Source organism: Grampus griseus, assembly GCF_964374135.1.
Source record: "Grampus griseus genome assembly, chromosome: 1".
Classification (NCBI taxonomy): Eukaryota; Metazoa; Chordata; class Mammalia; order Artiodactyla; family Delphinidae; genus Grampus; species Grampus griseus.
Window position 1 is genome coordinate 146838282 of NC_139017.1, and position 21779 is coordinate 146860060.

The 21779-nt window shown below is 50.7% G+C and overlaps 1 protein-coding gene across 4 annotated transcripts; it reads left to right on the forward strand.

Moving 5' to 3' along the window:
- The first annotated feature begins 4384 nt into the window (after positions 1 to 4384).
- TMEM53 (transmembrane protein 53) lies at positions 4385 to 21779 on the forward strand. Of its 4 annotated transcripts, none has more exons than XM_082669182.1 (3): positions 4385 to 4520; positions 15631 to 15752; positions 20262 to 21779. In XM_082669182.1, the coding sequence occupies exons 1-3, from the start codon at positions 4460 to 4462 to the stop codon at positions 20913 to 20915; spliced, it is 837 nt and encodes a 278-aa protein (XP_082525308.1). In that variant the 5' UTR covers positions 4385 to 4459; the 3' UTR covers positions 20916 to 21779. The 4 variants fall into 4 exon arrangements, with proteins under 4 accessions (XP_082525308.1, XP_082525311.1, XP_082525310.1 ...); XM_082669185.1 differs by having other exon boundaries at positions 15638 to 15752; XM_082669184.1 differs by lacking the exon at positions 15631 to 15752 and having other exon boundaries at positions 4433 to 4520.

Here is a 21779-nt window from a genome sequence, read left to right on the forward strand (position 1 = left end):
GTTCCACGTGCACAATGGGACAGAGGCCTTCTCCCAACCCGACTCTTTACTCTCAGCTCCTCATTCAGAGAGAGAGGGAGAAGAGACAGAGACAGAGACAGAAACATTCTCCTTTCAACTTCACGCCCAGCCAAAGAGGGTGTCCTGGCCTTTACTTCCACCTCAGGGCCAAATGCAACACAATTTGTCACTTTCTTCTCATAGACGCCCTTCCTTCTGCTCCCCACTCATACCCTCTTCACAGACTCCATCTGCCCCATCTCTTCCCCACAGCCAGCCACCATTCCCTCCACCCTGTTTCCATAGACCATTTCCCCCATCTCCTTCCTGCAAAACCTACTGCCGTCACCAGCTTCCCAGACCTACCCTCATTCTCTACCCACGGATCCCCTTTTCCTCTCCCCAGACTCACTTCTGTCCCCAGCTCCACTCCACAGGCCTGGCTTCATGCCCTCCCCACAAAATGTAACTCTCTAGGTCAACCAGAGTCTCTCTGCCCACGTTCTCCTCACCCCTTCATTGCTCTATGCTTCATCTTCCTTGACCTGATTGCCTGTCCTTCCTTCCCTTCCCAACCTTCTTACTCTTCCCTGGAAAACTTTTGTTTCTGATCAGCAAAGTCTCCTCCACACTTAGCGGCTCCACACTCGCTCTGCCCACCTCCAGCTTGCCCTGGAAGCTGGCTCTTCCTCAGGGCGCCACTTCTGCATAGTCGACCCTGGAGGAAGCTGCTTATACTCTTAAACCCAAGGGATCTCAGGACTGGGAGAGGGGCTAATGTCTCCCCACCAAAGTCCAATTCAGTTCCTATTCTACCTGCTCTTTGTAAAAACCCTTGCTACTGTAGGGTCATGCCATTCAGCTGTATTGACCTTTGCCCCTCCTCTTGCTGTCATCTACAGACTCCAGAACAACCTGCTTTACTGGTACCTGGCTCACAAGCATCCTCTTCCCTTTTCCTTCCTCAGGTCCTGCCATCATCTGGGGGGATTTCAATGGCCATGTCAACATCTTGGCTGTCTTCTGTATTCCACTTTGGCCACCTGCTACCATGGTCATACCCTGGACCCTGTCATCACTTGAAACTACTCAAACTTCATTACTCCACTTTCTCATCATAACTCTCTCATTCAACTGTTTCCAAGATATGGGTTCTCTGACTTCATTGGGACCTCCAGCCCGTAACACTTTTACTCTCCCTTATGCAGTTTAGGTCTAAGATCCACCATCTCAACCACTCTTTTGCCAGGATCCTCAACTTCCTTGTCCTTTGTCCTTCCATTTCATCCACCTGATAAAATTCAAACCTGGATCAACTCAATTCACCTCTCTGCAGCCACCAGTAGATGGCTGAATATTGTTGGGGGAAAAATACATAGCACACAACCATGCAGACTGCTGCTGCTACAAAATAATGGTCACCAACCTCAATAGGGCTCTAACTGCCCGGAAAGCTGTATGCTACCTCGGTCATCTTGCTCCCATTCTCCACTGCAGCTATTTCAATCCTTCTCTGCTGGTCTCAAATCTTGTAAATCATCTCCAATCCCTTTCTCCCTGGCTGATACCATGTCCCTATTCCACAGAAAAAGTAGGAACCACCATACAAGAATTCTCTCAAGTTCCTGCCACCAAATCTACTAATGTACTCATCTCACATGCCTCCTTTCTGTCACAGTGCAAATGTCCCTCTAAGTGAACTTCTCCACTAATGTTTTGGATCCCCTACTCAGGAGTCCCCAACCCCCAGGCCGCGGACCGGTAGCAGTCCATGGCCTGTTAGGAACCGGGCCGCACAGCAGGAGGTGAGCGGCGGGCAACATCGCTCCCCACTGCTCGCGTTACCGCCTGAACCATCCCCTCCTCTGCCCCATCCGTGGAAAAATTGTCTTCCACCAAACCGGTCCCTGATGCCAAAAAGGTTGGGGACTGTTGCCCTACCTTATTCTTTTTCTGGGGGCGCCACTCTCTGTCATCTCTTTTTCCCTATAATATTATCTTTTTCTCTTTGCTGGATCCATGCCAACAGCATTTCTCCCATCTGAATAAAAACCTGCCTCTCCTTCCAGCTATCTTCTTCTCTCTTTTTGCCTCTTAAAGAGCCAAACTTCTTAAAAGTGTAGTCGTCACTTCCTCACCTTCCCACCCACTTCTCAACTCACTGTAATTCGACCTCAGCTCCCACCACGCCACTGAAACTGCCTTTACAACCACTTCCTTGTTTCTAAAGCCAGTGGATTTTTTTTAGACCTTATTTTACTTGATTTGTCATCAGCCTTCAACACTTTCCTCCCCTGGTTTCTGGGAAACCATGTTCTACTACTGATTAATTAACCACTGTGGACACTTCATCTCAATTACTTTTGCAGAACCTCAAATGTAGGTGCTTCTCAGGGCTCTGTCCTAGGCCCTCTTCTCTTCTTACTCTACACATACTCCCTGGGCAAGCCCAACAAATCAATCCACTCATGTGGCTGCCATATAAGGCACAACAGACTGCACATTTTAATTTCCAGTTTAGACTTATCTTGCAAACTCCAGTCAGGCATACTCAGCTGCCTCTTGGACACCTCCACTTGGATGTCCCACTGGCACCTCAAACTCACCATGCCCAGAACTGACCCTCTCCTAAGAACTCTCCTTTCTGTTTGCCCAAAGCAGGAATTTAGAAGTCATTCTTCATTTTTCCTACTCACCCCATGTCCAACCAGTCACCAAGTCCAGTTCTTTTAAACTCCTAAGTGTCTAAGGAATCCATCCCCTTTTCTTCAATCCTGTTACCTCTCCATGTTTCAGGCCACCATAATCCTTCCCCATTACTAAAACAACTTCCAAAACTGGTCTCCCTCCTTCTCCCAGTCCCCAATCCATTCTCTTCATTGATCTTTCTAAAACACATATCTGATTGTTACTCTTCCACTTAAAGCCCTGCAGCCTCCCCATTGTCCTTAGGATAAAATCTAAGCTCTTGTGCTCATTGGTGTAAACTGCATTGGAAATTTTTTCCATCAGTAAGATCTACCCATAAGTTCAGAGCTGAGCGTGGTATCAAAGACCCTCCAGAATCTGGGCCTACCTGTTCCTCCAAGGTTGCTCTCCCATTAGTCTCTCCTCTGGCCAGGAAATGCTCATAATTCCTGGCACCGACCCCTCACTTTCCTCTCCTTTTATAAATTTATTTATTTATTTTTGCCTGCGTTGGGCCTTTGTTGCTGCACGTGGGCTTTCTCTAGCTGTGGCGAGCGGGGGTTACTCTTCGTTGCAGTGAGTGGGCTTCTCATTGGGTGGCTTCTCTTGTTGTGGAGCACAGGCTCTAGGCACGCGGGCTTCAGTAGTTGTGACTCACAAGCTCTAGAGTGCAGGCTCAGTAGTTGTGGCTCATGGGCTTTGTTGCTCTGCGGCATGTGGCATCTTCCCCGACCAGGGCTCGGACCCGTGTCCCCTGCATTAGCAGGCGGATTCTTAACCACTGCGCCACCAGGGAAGCCCTCACTTTCCTCTCTTTGAGCCCTGTAAGGTCTCAAGTCTCCACAAGTCTTTCAAAACCCAGCTCAAGAGCCATCAGCACTGCCATAAATGCCCCTTCTAATTCTGAGCTCCTAAAATCCTTAGGGCCTACTCTACTTGTAGTACTTATCCCTTGCACAGTATTGCAGTTGGCTCATGCATGATTTCTTTCCCTCTCCTTTTAAGACTTACGGAAGTCAGAGCCAAAAACTTAATCCTCACTAGAGTCCACCTATGTAACAGGTGGTCAGTAAATATTTTTTAAGCGCGTTGATAAATTTAAGAAAACTGTACCCCCTAGCCCCTTTATGTCTCGCACGAACAGGGCATTCTCTAAAGTATTCGCTAGAAAATAGCACCTCCTTTGCATCCTCCCCATCTCACCAGTCAGAATATTCCTCGACCAGCTGGGTGGAGGATGGGCTGGCACGCATTCCTGTGGTCGTTTTGTGCGGTTTTCTACCTCCAGCCCTCGGAGCTGCGGCTGGTAGAGGGTAGTAGAGATAGCTAGGTGATGTAAGTCAAAGGGCACTGCTGTCCACCCGGTACGATAAGACACGGTTTAGGAAGGAAAACCCTCCCCGACCCCAGAACACAACAACTCTCCCGCAGACCCTCTTACCTACACAGGAGGGTGGGGACTCTTCCTGACCGGCGTCTTGGCTGGCCAATACCTGACCCAGATCAAGCGAGTCAGCCAATGGCTGAGGGCCAGGGATAGAGCGGGGCGGGGCATGGTTGCTAGGGCCGAGCTAGCAGGGTGCTGCGTGAGGCCCCGAGAGAGACTCGCTGGTTGCTAAGGCGGGAGGTCACAGAGCGCGGCTCAGGGATTGGGTAGCGTCGAGGGAGGTGGGTGGTGATTGGGCGGTGCCCAGGAGGCCCCCGGGTGAGGTGCGGGAACGTGAACGAGAGTTCCGGCCGGAGGCCCGAGCTGAGGGCCGGCGCCTTCATCATGGCCTCGGCCCAGCTGGACTACACCATCGAGATCCCGGATCAGCCCTGCCGGAGCCGGGGTATGGAATGAGGGTTGGGTCCAGTCGTGGGAAGGTGACCTAAGGAGTCTGTGGGTCTCAAGCGCAGCTGTGGCCCCGCCCCTCTTGCGGCCCTGTCCTCTCGCGGCCCACCCCCTCACGGGGGGGTCCCCCTCACCGCAGGTCCTAGACTTAGTCGGGTCCAGAGAGCCCCGCCCCCTAGTAAGCCCCTCCCCCAGAGTGCTCTTGGTGTCCGAGCCCCGCCCCTTCGCGGCGTCTACCCGACCCCTAACCCCGTAGGCTGGGGCCCTTCTTTCTGTCTCTTTAGTCAGAGTTCCCAGGCCCGTACCTTCGCTTCTCTCCTGGTAGCTGAAGGCCCTCCTGATTCTTTTGTTTGGGGTCGGGCTTCCCACTGCTAGCCTTTCTTCGGCAGTTGTGGTTAGGGGTCCCACCCATTATATTTCATCCACTGTTTTCCTCGGGGTCCATGCAAAAGCCCAGGACACAGAGCCTTCATCCCTCCCTCCTCTGCACTCTCCTTGGCAGTGGTTACAGAGCCGTCTCTGCCATGAAATAGAAGTCTGCTCAAATCCTGACTCCTCCCTTTAGTAGCTGGATGACCTTTGGCATGCTTCCAGCTCTGAACTTCGGTTTCCTCATCTGCACAGCTGGGGTACCAATAGTAACCTCCCTCCTAGGGTTGTTGGTTGCACAACTGAGATTATTTGTCTAAAGGACCCAGCATAATGCTTGGCACAGAGTGAGCTTAATGATTAGCTTTGTTTTCCTCTCTACAGTCATATCATTACAGAAAGATGTGTGGGAGGCTCCACAAAATTAGTAGCCTGTAGAACAGGTCTGGGTCCCTGTCAGTGTGAGTCAGATTGGGGGCCCAGAGAATGGAGTTTGGCCCTGATTGGGAATCATGGTAGAGGAGCCTTGACATGCACCCCAGCCTAAGCTGCATGTCTTGCCTGCCTTACTCCACATCGTCTTCACACCTCCAGCTGCAGCTCAGCCTCTTCTATTGCTACCACAACCATCTTCCCAGTGCAAAGCTTTGATCTTATCACTGTTCTACATAAAACCCTTCAGTGGCTCCTTATTGCCCTCAGGATAAATCAAATCCAGATTCCTTAGCATGGTGTTCAAAGTCCTCCATAATTTAGCAGACCCTTCCCTGACAGGATGCTTCCTCCCAAATATCCTGGCCTGTTGGAGGCAACTGGGATTGTTAGAAAGCACTTCCCTTTCTTGAGCCACAGTAGGCCTTCCTGTCATTTCTGCTTTCAGTTCAGCATTTGCTGTGTCCTGGCGATGGGTTAGTTGCTGGTGCCTCAGAAGTGAGTCACACACAGACTCCTTCAAGGAGCTGTGGTTCTGGGGAGGGCTGAGGGCTTAGAAGCAGGGGGTTTCACAAAGACATGGTAACCGCAGGGCTAGGAGGTCGTGGTGGGTGCAACACAGAGCAAGGTAGTCTCTCTTCCTCTCTTTTCAAGCTCATCTCTCTTCTCCAAGAGAAATACCTCCAGGGCCTTCAGTTGTTCCTCCTCTGGTGTGGTTCTAATAGCCTCCTCCTTCTGATTGCTCCTCTGCACTGGCTTTGGTTTCTCATTCCTTTCCCTCTCAAAGTGCATAGCCCAGAGCTGACCTCAAGGCGGTATGGCCCTCAGAAGGAAGTGACAGCACTGTGATCCCCTGAATCTGTTTTCTTCCTGTCTGCAGAGAGCTCCCCTCCAGGCTGACAGGGCTTCACAGACAATCTTTGGGGGTCCAGAGATTGTCTCTCTTTTGCAATTACTGTTTAATGGTGGAGAAGTGTGAAGGACAGTCATATTTGGTTTCTGGAATTGCTTTTCCCCCATAATTGAGCATCAGAGCCACAGAGCCCAGCACTGCTGTGAGTTGATAGAGAGGCGAGCAGCTTCTGCTGGCACGTCAGTTAGCTGGAAGGCAGCTACAGATCTGGGGTCATTCAGAGCCCAGGGTCCTTCTGCTGGGATTCCCACCAGCAAGTATCCGTGGCTGTCTGGGCCAAATGAGGGTCGTCTGCCTGGTCCTTTGCTGAAGCTGATCCCTTGACCTAGCATTTCCCGCCATCCCACCCACTCCTCTTTGACCAGTGATCCCCTCACCCTCCTAAGTGAGAGTCGGGTATTCTCATCTCGTTTCCTTGGGGAAGGTTCTGTTCTCAGGGCTCCCACAGCAGGGATCCCTGTCGTGTTGCTGGAGGTTTTGCTCAGTGTTGCCAGAGCCTGGCAAGGATGAAGTGCCAAATGAGCTGAAGGGAGTCGTTTGGGCAGCACTTGGGCCCGGCCCAAGTTGCTCTGCCATCCCAGGCCAGGGCTGTGCTGCCCCTCCTCCCAGCCAGAGAATGGTCAGCCAAGCCCTGCCCTGGGGCCCCTCTGCAGCTCACTGGCAGGCCAGCAGGCCTTCTTAAAGGCACCCTGTTGCTTTCATGTTCAGTAAACATTTTTTAGAAATAATTGATTCACAGAATTAATGAGGCTGGGACAAGGGGCTCACTCTTAGAGTACAAAGAAAGCCTTCGGTGGTGGGGGGGGGGTCACAGAGAAGGGAAGTGATAGGTTTATTGTAGGCCCAGGCTTAATTGTCAGTCTGCTCTTCTGCTGAGCGCCTGCCGGGGTCAAAGAAATGTAGACCTTGTCTTGACCCCCAGGAAGTTCTCCCTGGCACCGGGGAAACAGTCTGGGGTGGACCACAGTCCAAACAACCATGGTGGGCCCCAGGGGTCAGCTGCCTTCCTGGAGTAGAGTGGCCCAAGCTGGACCTGGAGCTGCGGGAGGGCTGACAGGTAGATGGGGAGCAGCAGGAAGTGCAGAACTAGGGGCACTGGGGGGACTGAGAGTGGCCCGAGAGAGCAGGGCCCTGGCGGCAGGCCGCCGGGTGCTTTCAGGAGCCGGAGAGAAAATCTCAAGAGCTGTAATACCAGAGAGGCCTCAAAGGCCCGGGCGAAGGGTTGGGACTAGACCCTCTTCTTGTCTGTGGGGACCCCGTAGGTGCTTTTCTTTTTTAAACAGTAGAGTTTTGTTTATTTTTTTAATCACGGTATGTTTTCTTTCATACATTAATAAAAACCCTTCCTAATTTGTCTGCTTTATACCAGGCACCGTGCTAGGCCCTGGATCTGAGCTCCAGACGTGAAGGACCCTTTGCTGGCCTCCTTTGCCTGAGGTCTCTGTGGTTTCTGTTGCACTTACATTGTTGACCATGCCTGGCTCACATGCCAGGCCTGCCAGGAACCTCTCTTATGATTTTATTACTTCTCACGACCACCTTGTGAAGTAGGGAGTACTCTTATCCCGTCTTACAGATGAGGAACAGAAGCTCAGGGGAGGTGAAGTATCTTGCCCCAAGTTATCCCAGATTCCAACGTGGGAGCCTCACTCCAAAGCCTGTGCGTGCAGATTTCAGTTGCCAGCAGGAAGTACTGCCTGAATACAGTTCCATTTCTAGGAAACAGTCAAGGACATGCAGGAAGAAAGAGGTGTCCATTAAAGTATTTTTATAACAGCAAAAGATTGGAAACAACATCATGTCCAATAATGGGAGCTTGGTCACCATAAATTATGAAATATTCTATAGCTGCTCTGCAGCCACTAAAAAGAATGGGGTAGAGATATATAAACCGACAGGGAGAGATGTTCACAATATATTGCTAAATTGAAGAAAGCAGATTACAAGAGCAGTATGGTTCCAATTTTATGAGATATTCATTTTCTGCTTTTTCTACAGTGAGCATGCATTCCTCATGAAGTAATAATAACTTCAATTCATTGAACTCTTTCTTTGTGCCAGGGTAACATGCTAAGCCCTCAGTAGTCACTGTCTTATTCAGTCCTATGTATTATTATCCCCATTTCACAGATAAGGAAATTGAAGCTTAGAGAACTAGCTCAAGGTCTGTTTCATAGTTATTGGTGGCAGAACCAGAGACTTGAACCCAGGTATGGTTTTATACAGTATGCACTCCTAGATACCATGCTACTCTCCTATGCTGTTACTCCAAAAAAAAAAAAAGTAAATTTAAAATGAAGTAATTTTGTTTAAATATAGGAACTGTGAGACTCTAGAAAGTATTTCTTGGGAGTAGAGGAAATTGAGGATCCTTTTATTCCTTGTATTTTAAGAAGAAAACAGGTTCTTTGTATTTTCGTTCTGGCTTGCAGAAGAAAAGCACATATTGTTCCACAGAGTCTTATCTTGTCAGCCCTTTCCTTTGTCTTCCCCATATGCCCCTGGGATATACACAATCCAATTTATGCTTTAGTTTTATGACTTGAACTGTTGTACAATATAGTATGTATCTGTAATTCTTGTATTATTGGTGTCAGTGTTGTTTGTTGAGAAAAGTCCAGAGGACAGAGAGCCCGTGGGATTAAATTGTTTTGTGGGGTACTCAAGAAGTGCCAGGGTTGAAAAGAATACTTCTGCCTCGCCAAGGGGCTTCTGGGTATCCATGATCTCTTTGACTTCTCAAGTGCTGTTGACTCTGCAGGACACCTCCCCCCACCCTTTTAAAAAAAATAATATTTTAACTCTCATTGCAAAAGTGATACATAGGGATTTTAGAAAGTGAGTAGAAAAAAAAATCATGAAAAAGAAATTGCCTCTGATCCCAGAAATAATTGCTATTAATATTTGATGTATTTTTTCTATACATAAGTATGTGTAGGTATGTGTGTATGTATGTATATAGGTATTCTGTTGTACTTACTTCTTTGCAGCTTCCTTTTTCGCTTAATGTGTTACTGTTAATTCTTAAAATAATAACATTATTGAGATACAATTCACGTACCATAAAATTCACCCTTTTAAAATGTGCAATTCATTGGTTTTTAGTATATTTACAAAATTGTGCAACTGTCACCACTGTCTAATTTCAGAGCATTTTCATCACCTCCAAAAGAAGCCCTGAACCATTAGCAGTCTCTCCCCATTTCCCCCTCCCTCCAGCTCCTGGCAGCCACTAATCTACTTTCTACTGTGTGGATTTGCCTATTCTGGACATTTCATATAAATGGAATCATGCAATATACGGTCTTTGTGTTTGACTTCCTTAACTTAACATATGTTTTCAAGGTTCATCCATGTTGTAGCAGTGCTTCATTCCTTTTTATGACCAAATAATATTCCATTGAATGGATATACCACATTTTTTTCATCCATTTACAGGTGATAGGCATTTGGATTGTTTCTACTTTTTGGCTATCGTGAATAATGCTGCAGTGAACATTCGTGTACAGGTTTTTGTGTGGACATATGTTTTCAGTTCTCTTGGGTATATACCTAGGAGTGGAAGTGCTGGGTCATATGGAAACTCAATGTTTAATTTTTTTTGAGGAACTGCCAAACTGCTTTCTAAAGTAGATGCACCTTCTTTGCTTTCTCACCAGCAGTGTATGAGGGTTCTGAATGCTCCATATCCTCATCAACACTTGGTATTATCTGACTTTTTATTATAGCCATCCTAGTGGGTATAATGTGCTGTCTCATGGTTTTGATTTCCATTTCCCTAATGACTGTGATGTTGAGCACCTTTTCATGTTCTTATTGGGCATTTGTACATCTTATTTGGAGAAATGTCTTCAAATCCTTTGCCCATTTTAAAGTTGGGTTATTTGTCTTTTTATTTTTGAATTGTGAGAGTTTTTTTATGTATCCTGGATACAAACCCCTTATCAGATATATGATTTGCAAAAATTATCTCCCATTCCGTGGGTTTCTTCATTTAAAAAAAATAAATTTATTTATTTATTTTGGCTGCATTGGGTCTTCGTTGCTGCATGTGGACTTCCTCTAGTTGTGGTGAGCGGAGGCTACTCTTCATTGGGGTGCGCGGGCTTCTCATTGCGGTGGCTTCTCTTGTTGCGGAGCATGGGCTCTAGGTTCGTGGGCTTCAGTAGTTGTGGCACGCGGGCTCTAGAGAGCAGGCTTAGTAATTGTGGCGCGCGGGCTTAGTTGCTCCGCAGCATGTGGGATCTTCCCGTACCAGGGCTCGAAACCTGTGTCCCCTGCATTGGCAGGTGGAGTCTTAATCACTGCGCTACCAGGGAAGTCCGGTTTCTTCACTTTTTGATGGTGTCCTTAGATGTTCAAAAGTTTTCAATTCTGATGAAGTCTATTTTTTCTTTTATTCCTTGTACTTTTAGTCATGTCTAAGAAACCATTCCCTAATCCAAGGTCACAAAGATTTACTCTTACATTTTCTTCTAAGAGTTTTATAGTTTTAGGTCTTACATTTATGTCTATGATCTGTAGACATAATGTATGTTTACATTATGTATGTTGTATGTTTAATGTATTACAGACTATTTCCATATGTTTAATGTATGTTTAATGTATTACAGACTATTTCCGTATGATTAAACATTTTTCTTTCATAAAAGTAGAATTACTAAGTCAAAGAGTGCACGTTTTTTGAGGCTTTTAATACATGTTCCAAAATTGTTGTGATTCTCTTCTCCCTATCATTTCCTTCCCCCTTCCTACCTGTCCCCCACTGCTCTGGTTCAGGCATTTGCCAACTTGCCTTGCGTGTTACAGTAGTAACACGACCTGTTCTTAACGGGCCCTTTCAGTGCAGTGGATAAGTACAGTGGCATGGTGATGGTGGTGCTGTGACAATACAGAGGAGGGGCATCTAACCCAGTCTAGTGATGAAGGGGCTGGGGAGGGCATCAAGGGGGGCTTCTTGGATGTCAACAGTGAGCTGACTCAGCAGGTGGCATGGGCATTAGCAAAGCATAACATGGAGCATCAGCCTCCAGGGCTGGGGAGTGAGGAGCATGTGCAAGGTCCTGGAGGCGGGGGGTAGTGTGGCATGGTGGTCCAGAGATGCATGCTGGCTGTGCCACTTCCTGGCTGTGTGTTTTGGGGGAAAAAGACTTACCCTCTCTGTGTTTTAGTTTTCCTATCTGTAAAACGGGGTTAGCAATAGTAGCTAACTCCTAGGGTGGTCAAGGGACCAAATGAGGCAGCGTATGTTGAGGTTCTGACTGCGATGTCCAGTCCCTGAGGAGGAGCAGGTGGAAGAGGTTGGTGTTGGATCTGTTGATATACAGAGGCAGCCATGTGTACGGGTTTGGAGCTGAGTGGAAAGAGATTTGGTTAAGACTTGTTTTTTTTACCCAGGGGGCCCCCTGGGGTAGTGGTGATGAGCTAGTCTCTGGGTCAGACCACCTGGGTTTGGATTCCAGCTTCACTGCTTATTAGTTGTGTAACCTCGAACAATTATATACCATCTCTGTGGCTTAGTTTTTAATCAGTAAAATGAGAATAATAACAGTACCTTGTTCGTACGATTGTTGTGAGGATTAAATGAGTTGATATAAAAAGTGCTTCGATAGTTCCTGACACAATTCTCTTTTTGTTGTTATCATTATTGTTTTTCTTGGTGATGGCAAAGAGGGGGAGGTAGGAGCTAAAGGAGATGTGGAATTCAGAGAGGTTTGTGATGGTTTAGGACCAAGGTGGGTTTGATTGCCTGTGCAGGGCTGTGGTAAGTCCTGGTGTAGAAGTGGGAGACAGAGCCAGTGCCCGAGTCTTCAGTGCCTGAGGGGCAGTGGCCAGAGGCCAGGAGATGTCAGCAGTGGGAGGGGGATAGGGGAATGACCAGTGGAAGGAGCATAAAAGGAGCAGGGGCTTTTACAGAGAATGGAGGAATCATGACCCGGAGGTGGCAATAAATAACAATAGCCATAGCTCTTACTTTTATTACTCTGGAAAGGGCAATAGGTAACAAGAAGAATGCCAGCTCTTTCTCCTTGGATCTGTCTTTCAGTTTGCAGCCACGTGTTCATTCATTCAGCATGTTTCTGCTGAGTGCCTAGACAGGCCAGCTACAGCGCTGGGCACGGGGAATCTGGCGCTGAATGCAACAAACCCAGGTCCTGCCTTCACAGAGCCTACTGGCTGAGGGGAGACGGACATTATACGAGTAATTGTGCAAGTCATTAATCAATACACACTGGATCATGCCACTCCCCCAGTTCCAGAATCTTCATTCGCCCTCCACTGCTCCGGATAAAATCCTGACTCCTAAGCATGGCTTGGGGGACTTTCAGGATCGGGCCCCAGTCCCACTCTTGGCAGCTCTCCTGCCCACTTCTGCTCCCTCTTCCAGGCTTCTAGCCTCCTAGGACTGCTTGCCGTGCCCCAGAGCAACTGTAACATCTCCATCGTCCCCTGCCCCTGCTCATGCCCTTTCTCCACCTGGCATGCTCCTACGGTCCGTCAAGGCCAGCACAGCAAGCGAGTCTTCCTGTGGGAGGCCTTTCCCGGTCACGATCACTCTCTCAGCCATGTTCCCGGAGCATCTTGGACTTTTCTGGTTTATAGTGCTCCATGTCTAGAATCAGAGTGGGCAGCGTGGCTCCAGTGGGAGGAGGTCATGACAAAGGCTCTGAGTTAGGAATGGGCATGGAGAGGGGGCCCTGGGAAGAGACTGTGTCGGGGCGTGGGAGATGCCTGTGGGTAGGAGGAGCACCTTGTGGTTCAGGGGAGTGGCCTCAAATGCCTGGCTGGAGTAGAAGGACAAATTCCCTCCTTTTAGGAATGTTATGGAAAGCTTGGGCTCTGGGAAGAGGCAGTGTGTCCAGGGTGTCCGCATTCTGAGTTTCTCCGTGGAGTTGTGTGTCTGGTGAAGAGTCATTTCTGCCTGAGTTGGTGAAGCCAAGGGTGCCGGCAAAACCTGCAGTGGAGCAAAGTGGAGTTATAGAGCCCTGCTGTGGGGTGAGGGGCAGCTCAGAGGCCCGGCAGAAGTGTCTGAACCTTCCCGGACTGGGAATGCCCCACCACTGCTGGTAAGGGCGGCCACCAGGGAATGTGACCGCCCCTGGCTGCCTTCTCTCTTTTTGAGATAAACCCCCAAACCCTTTGCTGGTGTCTTGGTGGTGGTACCTGGAGGGGAGCCCCATAGGCTGGGGGAGGGGAGCCCATGCTCAGACAGCTGCACAGAGGTTAGGGAGCCTCCCTGGGGCAAGTCTCAGAAATCCAGCTGCTGGACCTCAGTGGGTCAAAGGCAGATCCAAACTGTAGCTGTCGATTACCACGCATGAGGCTGCTGCAGCCTGAGCTTTACGGGTAGTCATTGCCAGCAAGGTTGGGCCAGGGCCCCAGTGAGGCCCAGATAGAGCCTCTTCACCAGAAAGGCCAGTGCAGGCGAAGAGCTGCCCTGGCCAAGGACAGGAGGCCACCAGGCCAAGAAAGGTGGTGAGAATATTTAGAGTGGCCTGGTTAGAGCTGTGGGACCATCTCTCTTATCAGAGGCTGAGGCCGGTGTCAGGGGAGCCTGGAACGGCTGGCAGCGGTCAGCAAGGGACTGAGGTGCTGGGAGCTCCTGGTCCAGGCTGAGTTGCAACTCAGTCTGGCATCCCCATGGGTGCAGGCAGTCAATCTCCAAAGGCCGGAGCTGCCACTGCTGGAGAGCAGGAACACTGAACTTTTCAATCACATTAATTTCCACAGGAAATTGTTGTCTTCCTTTTGTCCAAAGGTTAGTGATTTATATTTACCATCCTCTTAACTAGCCTTGAAATTTACTGTCGCCAGGTCACCACCAGCATCCGTAAATCTTAGGGTGGCAGCTGAGCATAGCCAAGTGGCTTGATCCTTGGAAGGGTACACCCTGGTCCTTTCAGAAGGGCAGATAACTAGCAACAGACAGTCCGTGCACAGAAGTCGCCCCAAGGAGGGTGGGTACTCACTTGGCAGGGGAAATGAGATGAGGTCTGACCGACAAGCTTGCAGGGAGGCCTTCAGAAGCAGCCATGGAGGAGGCAGGTGGCTTGTGCCTTGGCACATCACCGAAGGAGATGAGCTTCTAGTTGTGGACGGGGCTGGTGGCACAGGAGGTCTCAAGTGACTTAGCTAGGATGGGGAGCAGGGACCAGATTCCCAGCTCTACACTTCCTGTGTGACCTTAGGCAAGTAACTTAACCACTCTGTGCCTCAGTTTCCTCATCTGTACTAATATTATTCGTATTGTTGTTGTGAGGGTTAAACCTCAGTAAATACTGGCTGTTATTCTTCTCTGTCAGGACAGGGTGGGTGGTTTGGTAGTGGCCGCCAGAGTCTGTCTGCTTCACTTCCCTGCTTATACTGCCCTATCCATTTCTCCTTTTTTTTTTTTTTTTAATGATTATTTTATTTATTTATTTTTGGCTGCGCTAGGTCTTTGTTGCTGTGCGCAGGCTTTCTCTAGTTGCGGCGAATGGGGGCTACTCTGTTGCGGTGTGCGGGCTTCTCATTGCGGTGGCTTCTCTTGTTGCAGAGCACGGGCTCTATGCATGTGGGCTTCAGTAGTTGTGGCGCACGGGCTTAGTTGCTTCGTGGCATGTGGGATCTTCCCGGATCAGGGCTCGAACCCGTGTCTCCTGCATTGGCAGGCAGATTCTTAACCACTGCGCCACCAGGGAAGTCTCCCATTTCTCCTTTTAAAGACCTCTTCTTCCGTCTGCTCATGGAATTAGGACAGCAACTGGCAAACTTTTTCTGTAAAGGGCAGTATCTTAGGTTTTGTGAACTGCGTGGTCTCTGTTGCAGCTACTCCACTCTGCTGTTTAGCTTGAAAGCAGCCGTAGACATTATGTAAATGAATGAGCTGGGCTGTGTTTCAATAAAACTTTATTTGTGGACACTGAAATTTAAATTTCATATGATTTTCACATAACAAAATCTTCTTTTGATTTTTAAACAAAAACATTTTAAAATGTAAAAAACATTTTTAGTTTTAGTTCGAAGGTCATATGAAAACAGATCTTGGGTCAAATTTGGCCCATGGCTTGTAGTTTGTAGATCCCTGGATTAGAAGGTGAAATTGCATGGTGGAAGTATTTATTCACTTTTCTCACCTGGGCTATGTCTTGGAGTCACTAAAGAAAGGGGCCCTCGGGTGGGTTTTTCCAGTTACCCTGCAGTGCCTCCTGAGAAGCCTAAAAGCCAGTTGAAGTGAAGGACAGAGGAAGGAGCCCCCTGGGAACCTGAGGCACAGGGACCGGCAGGATGCCTGGGCCTGGCACCTGGCGCTCCCCTGCCAGCAGCCCGAGTAGCGCTGGCTCTGGATTGGCTAGTCACCCCCACCCCGAACCCTAGCTCCAGGGATGACAGTCTCATCCTGCTTGTGTTTCAGAGAACAGCCCCAACCAAGGTGGGAAGGAGGCGGGGACTCGACAGCCTTTGGTGATTCTCTTGGGCTGGGGTGGCTGCACGGACAAGAACCTGGCCAAATACAGTGCCATCTACCACAAAAGGGTGAGTACTGCAGGTGTGCGGACGCCCAGTGCGCTGGGGCCGCTCTGCGGGGCTCTCCCAGCATCTCCGGGCTGCAGTGGAGGCTGACCACCAGTCAGCCCAGGAAGGCCTGGGAATGGCACCAAGAATGGCCTGTGAGGAAGATGCTGGGCCCATGGGGACTTGGGCAGGATTATCTACCCTTTTGCAGCCAGCTCTGTGGCCTGGTCTGTCCCCTTCAGCCACCTGACCTGCTCCCCCTCCTTCCTCCCCAAGCCCCACAGTGGACAGCCCATCCCAGATGTGCTCCCAGCTGCGGAGTCAGCCCAGACCTCCAGTCTCTGTTGGCTAGTGCTGCCACTCTGGGCAGCAGGAACCTGGGCCGGGTGTGCTGGGCATAGTCTGGACTCCTGGGGCTTTCTCCTTTTCTGACCAGGTGAGTTTCTGTCTTAGGGCTGACCATGGCCCCTCACGTTTCCAGAGTAGAAGGGCCTCTTGGAAGAGAGACTCAGGACTGCGGTTTCCTTGCTTCATCTCAGGATGCACCAAGAGTTGTATGTAGAGGCTGTGGTTATTGGAGAGAGCCTCTGGGAAGCCCGTTTCACAGCTTTGGCCGCTGGCCTGACCCTGCCCTCCTCAGCCCAGACCTCCCAAAGCAGGGAGGCATCAGTACAGACCCCCAGCCACCAGCTGGAAGCCCTGCACTGAGGAGGAATGGCAGTCACCTGGGAGAAGGGCCAGCTGGGGCCCCCTCCTCTCAGCCTCCCTCCACTGACCCACGTCTGTGCTGTGCCCCAGGTGTGTGGTGGCCCTGGAATGGGAGAGGAGTTGGAGGAAAGATGTAGTTCTGAGCTTGAGGCCTCCCCTCAACCAACAAGCCTGGTCCTCTGGCATTGCCTTATTCCTTAAGTAGTTTCAGCTGCTTCTGAATTCGACTTACTGGGTGAGGCTGGTTTGGCTTCTCCATTAGACTAAGATCCTTGAGGGCAGGCAGAGGACTGGGAATAGGTGAGTGTGGCCAGAACAGAGGACAAAAGAAAGGGCAAGTGTGAAGAGATGAGGCTGGGAGGGTCCTCAGGGGACTAAACAGGGGTGTGATGTTAGACTTGTGCTTCTGAGAGTCCCTCACTGCTGAGTGGGGAAAGGATTGTGGGGGCCAGGACCAGAGGCTGGGAAGTGAGTTTGTTGAGGTGGCCAGGACCTTGGGGCTGGTGGTGCTGGTGGAGGGAAGTTGATGGATCAAGGAGCTTGTTAGGAGGTAGAGTGGTCATTGGATGAGAGGTTGTGTGTGGGCACAGGGATAGGGAGGGGTCTGGGTAATGCCAGGTTTCTGGCTGCAGCAGATCCTGGGTTCTTTGAAACAAGGAGCACTAGAAGAGAAGCCGTGGGCTCTGGGGTGGATGAGATTTCCCCCAGGGAGTGTGTAGAGGGCAAGGAGAAGAGGCCCAGGACAGAACCCAAGCTTAAAGGAGCAGAAGACGAAGAGGGTCCCACGTGGAAAGGAGGAGTGGCTACAGGTGGACAAGAAAACTCAGGGAAATGTGATGGAATCCACAGGAAGAGAGTCTTAGGGAAATGGACCACTGTCGAGGGAGAGAGGAAAGATGTTCTTGGGGCAGACGGCATGGGAGGAAGTGATGGAGTGGAGGGAGGAAGTGATCCCAGGGAAGGCAGAGGAGTTGAGGTGGCAGCGCTCGTTGGCAGGGGGTTGTCTGGGAAAGGAATGGGTGCCTTTACCCCCTGGTCAGGAGGATAAGATGGGGGTAGAGAAAAAAATTTTCCCACCCCAAACTCCTGATACTTTATTATTTAAAAGAATATAAAAACGTCATAGTCTGTCCCCTAGAGATCACCTCTATTTAGCCTTAGTATATATCCTTTCAGCTTTTTTTCTGTTTGTGCATCTTTTCTTTACCTAAATAAGATCTCTTGAATACACTATTTTATATCCTGCTTTTTTTCGGACCATGATCTCCACCGTCCCATGTTAATACATTTTAATCTCATCGAGTTTCCAGTCCATATTCAGATTCTCTGATAGTTGCCAAAGTGTCCTTTACAGTTGATTTTCCCGAACCAGGGTCCAATCCAGGATCGCCCATTGCATCTAGTTATTTCGTTCCTTAAGTCTCTTATAAGTCTAGAACAGTCCATTTTTTCCTGTTTCTGTCTTATTGAAGAGCCAGGGCTATCAGAGAGTGTTTCTAAGCGCTCGTAATCCCAAATGCTGCTGGAAGGAAAGTACGGTGGGGACCGAAAGGTGTCATGGGATTTAGCCATTCGGGAGAACTTGGGCGACCATGGTAAGAGCAGTGCAGCTGTCAGAGTGAGTCAGTGGGAGGGGACCAGGTGGAGAGGGTGTCAAAGTTTGGGAAGGTGAAGAAAGGGTGGGACAGAGTTAGAGGGGAACATGGTGGGAAGGCAGAGGCTTTAATTTTTTTTTTAATGAGATCGGTTTGAGCAGGAATCTGGAACGAGGAAGAGACTGAAAGTAGAGTGAGGTGAGGGCAGATGGATCAGGCTGGGACCGAGCATGTGTGGAGATGGAGAGATGGTTGGCTTCAGAGGAGAGGGAAGAGACTGGGATCGGACAGCCAGTGAGAGCCCGGCCCTTGGTGCAGGGGGGTTCCAGGAGCATCTGACTCGGGAGGTGGCAGCAGAGATGGAAACCTCAGAGCGAGGCCCAGGGAAGCTTGGTGTATATGCCCTTCCTTCACAGGGGGTGTTGGGCGTTCACAAGGCAAGCTCTGTGCATGCGCTCATGGGTGACATGGAGGTGGAGGGCACATGCGCCCTCAGAGACAGTGAGTTCCCAGAACTTGCTGCTGGGTTTATGCCTGTATCAACAGGTAGTGCTGCATGGGAATGCTTCTGGGGAGAAGCGTGTGTGGGCGTGTGTGCACGCACATGTGTGGGCTCCTGAAGGTAGTACCTACAGTGGTGTGTGCACTGTGGGTGTGCGTTGGTGGCTGTGCTTTTTTGTGCACTTCACAGGTGGTGCAGTGGGTGCCATGGGTGTCTGCATCTGTGGGGTGTGAGGCGGACAAGGCTGTGTTTAGTCCCAAGGGTTGTGTGTGTGTGGTGGTGTGGAGTATGTTTGCGTTCGTGGGCGATGCTGTGTGTAAGTTGAGGGTGGGTGGAAAGCACCCTCTGGGGAGTTGGAGCAGAGCTCTTTGTGAAATTTTCCAGATCTGCGGGGCCAGGTAGCATCCGTGACCCCCCCTGCAGAGTCTTGGGAGGGGTGCTTAGGTACGCTAGGGTCTTGGTGAGAGCAGAGCCAGGAGGAGTTGGGGCACATGTGATCACAGTCAGCGGGAGGGGACAAGGTCAGGAGGCTGATGGCAGGGTTACCTCAGCTGACCATCTCTCTCTGGCTCTGGGTCATTCGAGTACTGCGCGCATGTAATTTTCTCCTTGTTATTACTCCTACCACCACTAATGACTGCTGTTCTTAGCTGAGGACTTTGTGCCAAGTGCTGTTTTGGGCACTCAAGGTACGTTTTTTCGTTTCATTTTCACCACAATCCCATGAGATGGATGTTATCCCAACTTACAGCTGGGAATGCAGACTCAGAAAGATGAAGTAAATTGCTGTTCATCCATACTGTTAATAAGTGCTGGTCCCAGGAATTGAGCCCAGAACTGTCTGACCCCAGAGCCTGCCTAACTCAGATTCCCCCGGCAAGGGGCCCTTTGTCTCTGGCACATGTTAGTGAGAGAGGATTAGGACTCAGGGTGGCTTTGGCTGCCTGTTCTAACTGGCCTAGAAGGGGATCTGTGTGGAGACCTTGAGGTGTACTTGACCCAGGCATTGAGGGGCACAGAGGCCTAGAGAGAGTTTAGCTAAGATTTTAGAATTTGAGGAACAACGGAGTTTACTGTATTTGGAATTTCAGGGAGAGTGAGGAGTGATCCCAGGCCTTGGAACCAGACATTTGGGAGTATGGCCTCTGTTCTCAGGGCCCTGCGGGAAGGTGGCAGTGGCCAGAGACTGACGCCATGTGGGCCTGGCTCACGGGTGGCCTCTGGTGGTCAAGGCTGGGCCTGCAGGCTGTCTCGGGTGTTGGGTCTTGCGGGGATACCTGTTTGTCCCTGGGAAGTAGGGACAGGCAAGAGCAGAGTCGCTGTAGCAGGGTGTAGCCAAGCAGTGAGGCCTTAAATGTGCCAGAGTTGAGCAGATGAGGGTGCAGGGTCAGGGGTGGGAGGGAGACAGGGAGCGGACCAGAGTGAGGAGGCTTCCTTCTGGTCAGCCCAGATGTTTCCAAAGTGAGCTCTGGGCTCCAGGCCTCGCATACCATCCCAGGCTGAGGGGGCTTGGCCAGCATGAAGCGCTTATTCCACAAATGGGCCTGGAGTGGACCTTCCTGCGTCTAGGAGAGGTGAGCTGTTGCCCAGACTGCAGCAGGGCCTGGAGCACTGCCAGCTTATGGGCCTGTGGAAATTGGAGCTGCTGGACCCCTCTGACCTTAGCTGCTCCCCACCTCCCCACCCCATCCCCGAGGATGGACAGGGCCTCTCTCCTCTCCTCAGGGCTGCATCGTGATCCGATACACAGCCCCCTGGCACATGGTCTTCTTCTCCGAGTCCCTGGGCATCCCTTCACTTCGTGTCTTGGCCCAGAAGCTGCTTGAGCTGCTCTTTGATTACGAGGTTGAGAAGGAGCCCCTGCTCTTCCACGTCTTCAGCAACGCCGGCGTCATGCTGTACCGATACGTGCTGGAGCTCCTGCAGACCCATCGGCGCTTCTGCCACCTGCGTGTGGTGGGCACCATCTTTGACAGTGGTCCTGGCGACGGCAACCTGCTGGGGGCTCTGAGGGCGCTGGCAGCCATCCTGGAGCCCCGGCCTGCCGTGCTGCGCCTGCTGCTCCTGGTGGCCTTTGCCCTGGTGGCAGTCCTGTTCCACGTCCTGCTGGCGCCACTCACCTCCCTCTTCCACACCCACTTCTATGACAGGCTGCTCGACGCAGCCTCTCGCTGGCCAGAGCTCTACCTCTACTCCAGGGCCGACGAGGTGGTCCTGGCCAGGGACGTGGAGCGCATGGTGGAGGCACGCCTGGCGCACCGGGTCCTGGTGCACTCTGTGGACTTCAAGTCATCTGCACACGTCAGCCATCTCCGTGACTACCCTACTTACTACACGAGCCTCTGTGTCAACTTCATGCGCAGCTGCGTCCGGTGCTGAGGTCCTTGCCCTACCCACCTCACCTCTGCTCCAGAAATAAATGCCTGACACCTCCCCATGACCTACATCCATGGGTGGGGTCCTCTTCTGGTTCAACTCCCTGCAGCCCTCTGGGACTTTATGGTCCTCCAGGTAGAGAATTTCCATGGGCCTCTGTCCTGGGGACTGTGGTCGTCTGCTTATCCCAGGATTCTTGGGGCAGGAGTGCCTGCGCAGGTCTCTGCGGAAGCCTAGCAGTGGTTGTGTTTGGATAAGTGCAACAGGCTGCTGACTCCTGTGGCATTTAGGCTGTGAAGGGTTAATAAAGCTGCGGGTGGGGGGTAGGGGTGAGGATGAGCCCCAGCATTGATCTCTGATTCCTTGAATAGAAGGTGAGCTTTGCAGGGAGGCGCCAGAGGGTAGGGGCAGGCTGGGGCAGGGGCTGTGATCTGTGCTCCCAAGTCCCGGAAGGGCAGAGCCCCACAGCATGGAGTGCCATCCCTGTGGATCCCATTTAGCAGTTCACTCAGGCTTCTCATTGCCAGGGAGTCTAATGTGGAAGCCAGATGGGGAGCTGAGGGTACACAGGTGGGGGGCCTGTCCAGGTGTACCACACTTTGCCAGGAAGCTGCTAGATCCAGGAAAGTTGCAAGATGTGTGTGTAATGGGCAGAGGGAGTGGGGTGCAGGAAGACAGCAGCGCCAGATGGGAGCTGGGACAAGCTGAGTCAGGAGCCCTAAAGAGCAGAACCAGAACCATTGGCCTGAAAAAAACTCCTTCATCTCCTTGAGGGGGACCCACTTGGATCCTCTGTAGGTAGAAGTGGTGGCTTCAGCCTTAGAGAGTCCTGTATCATCTATTATTCTACAAGTCACTGCTGCACAA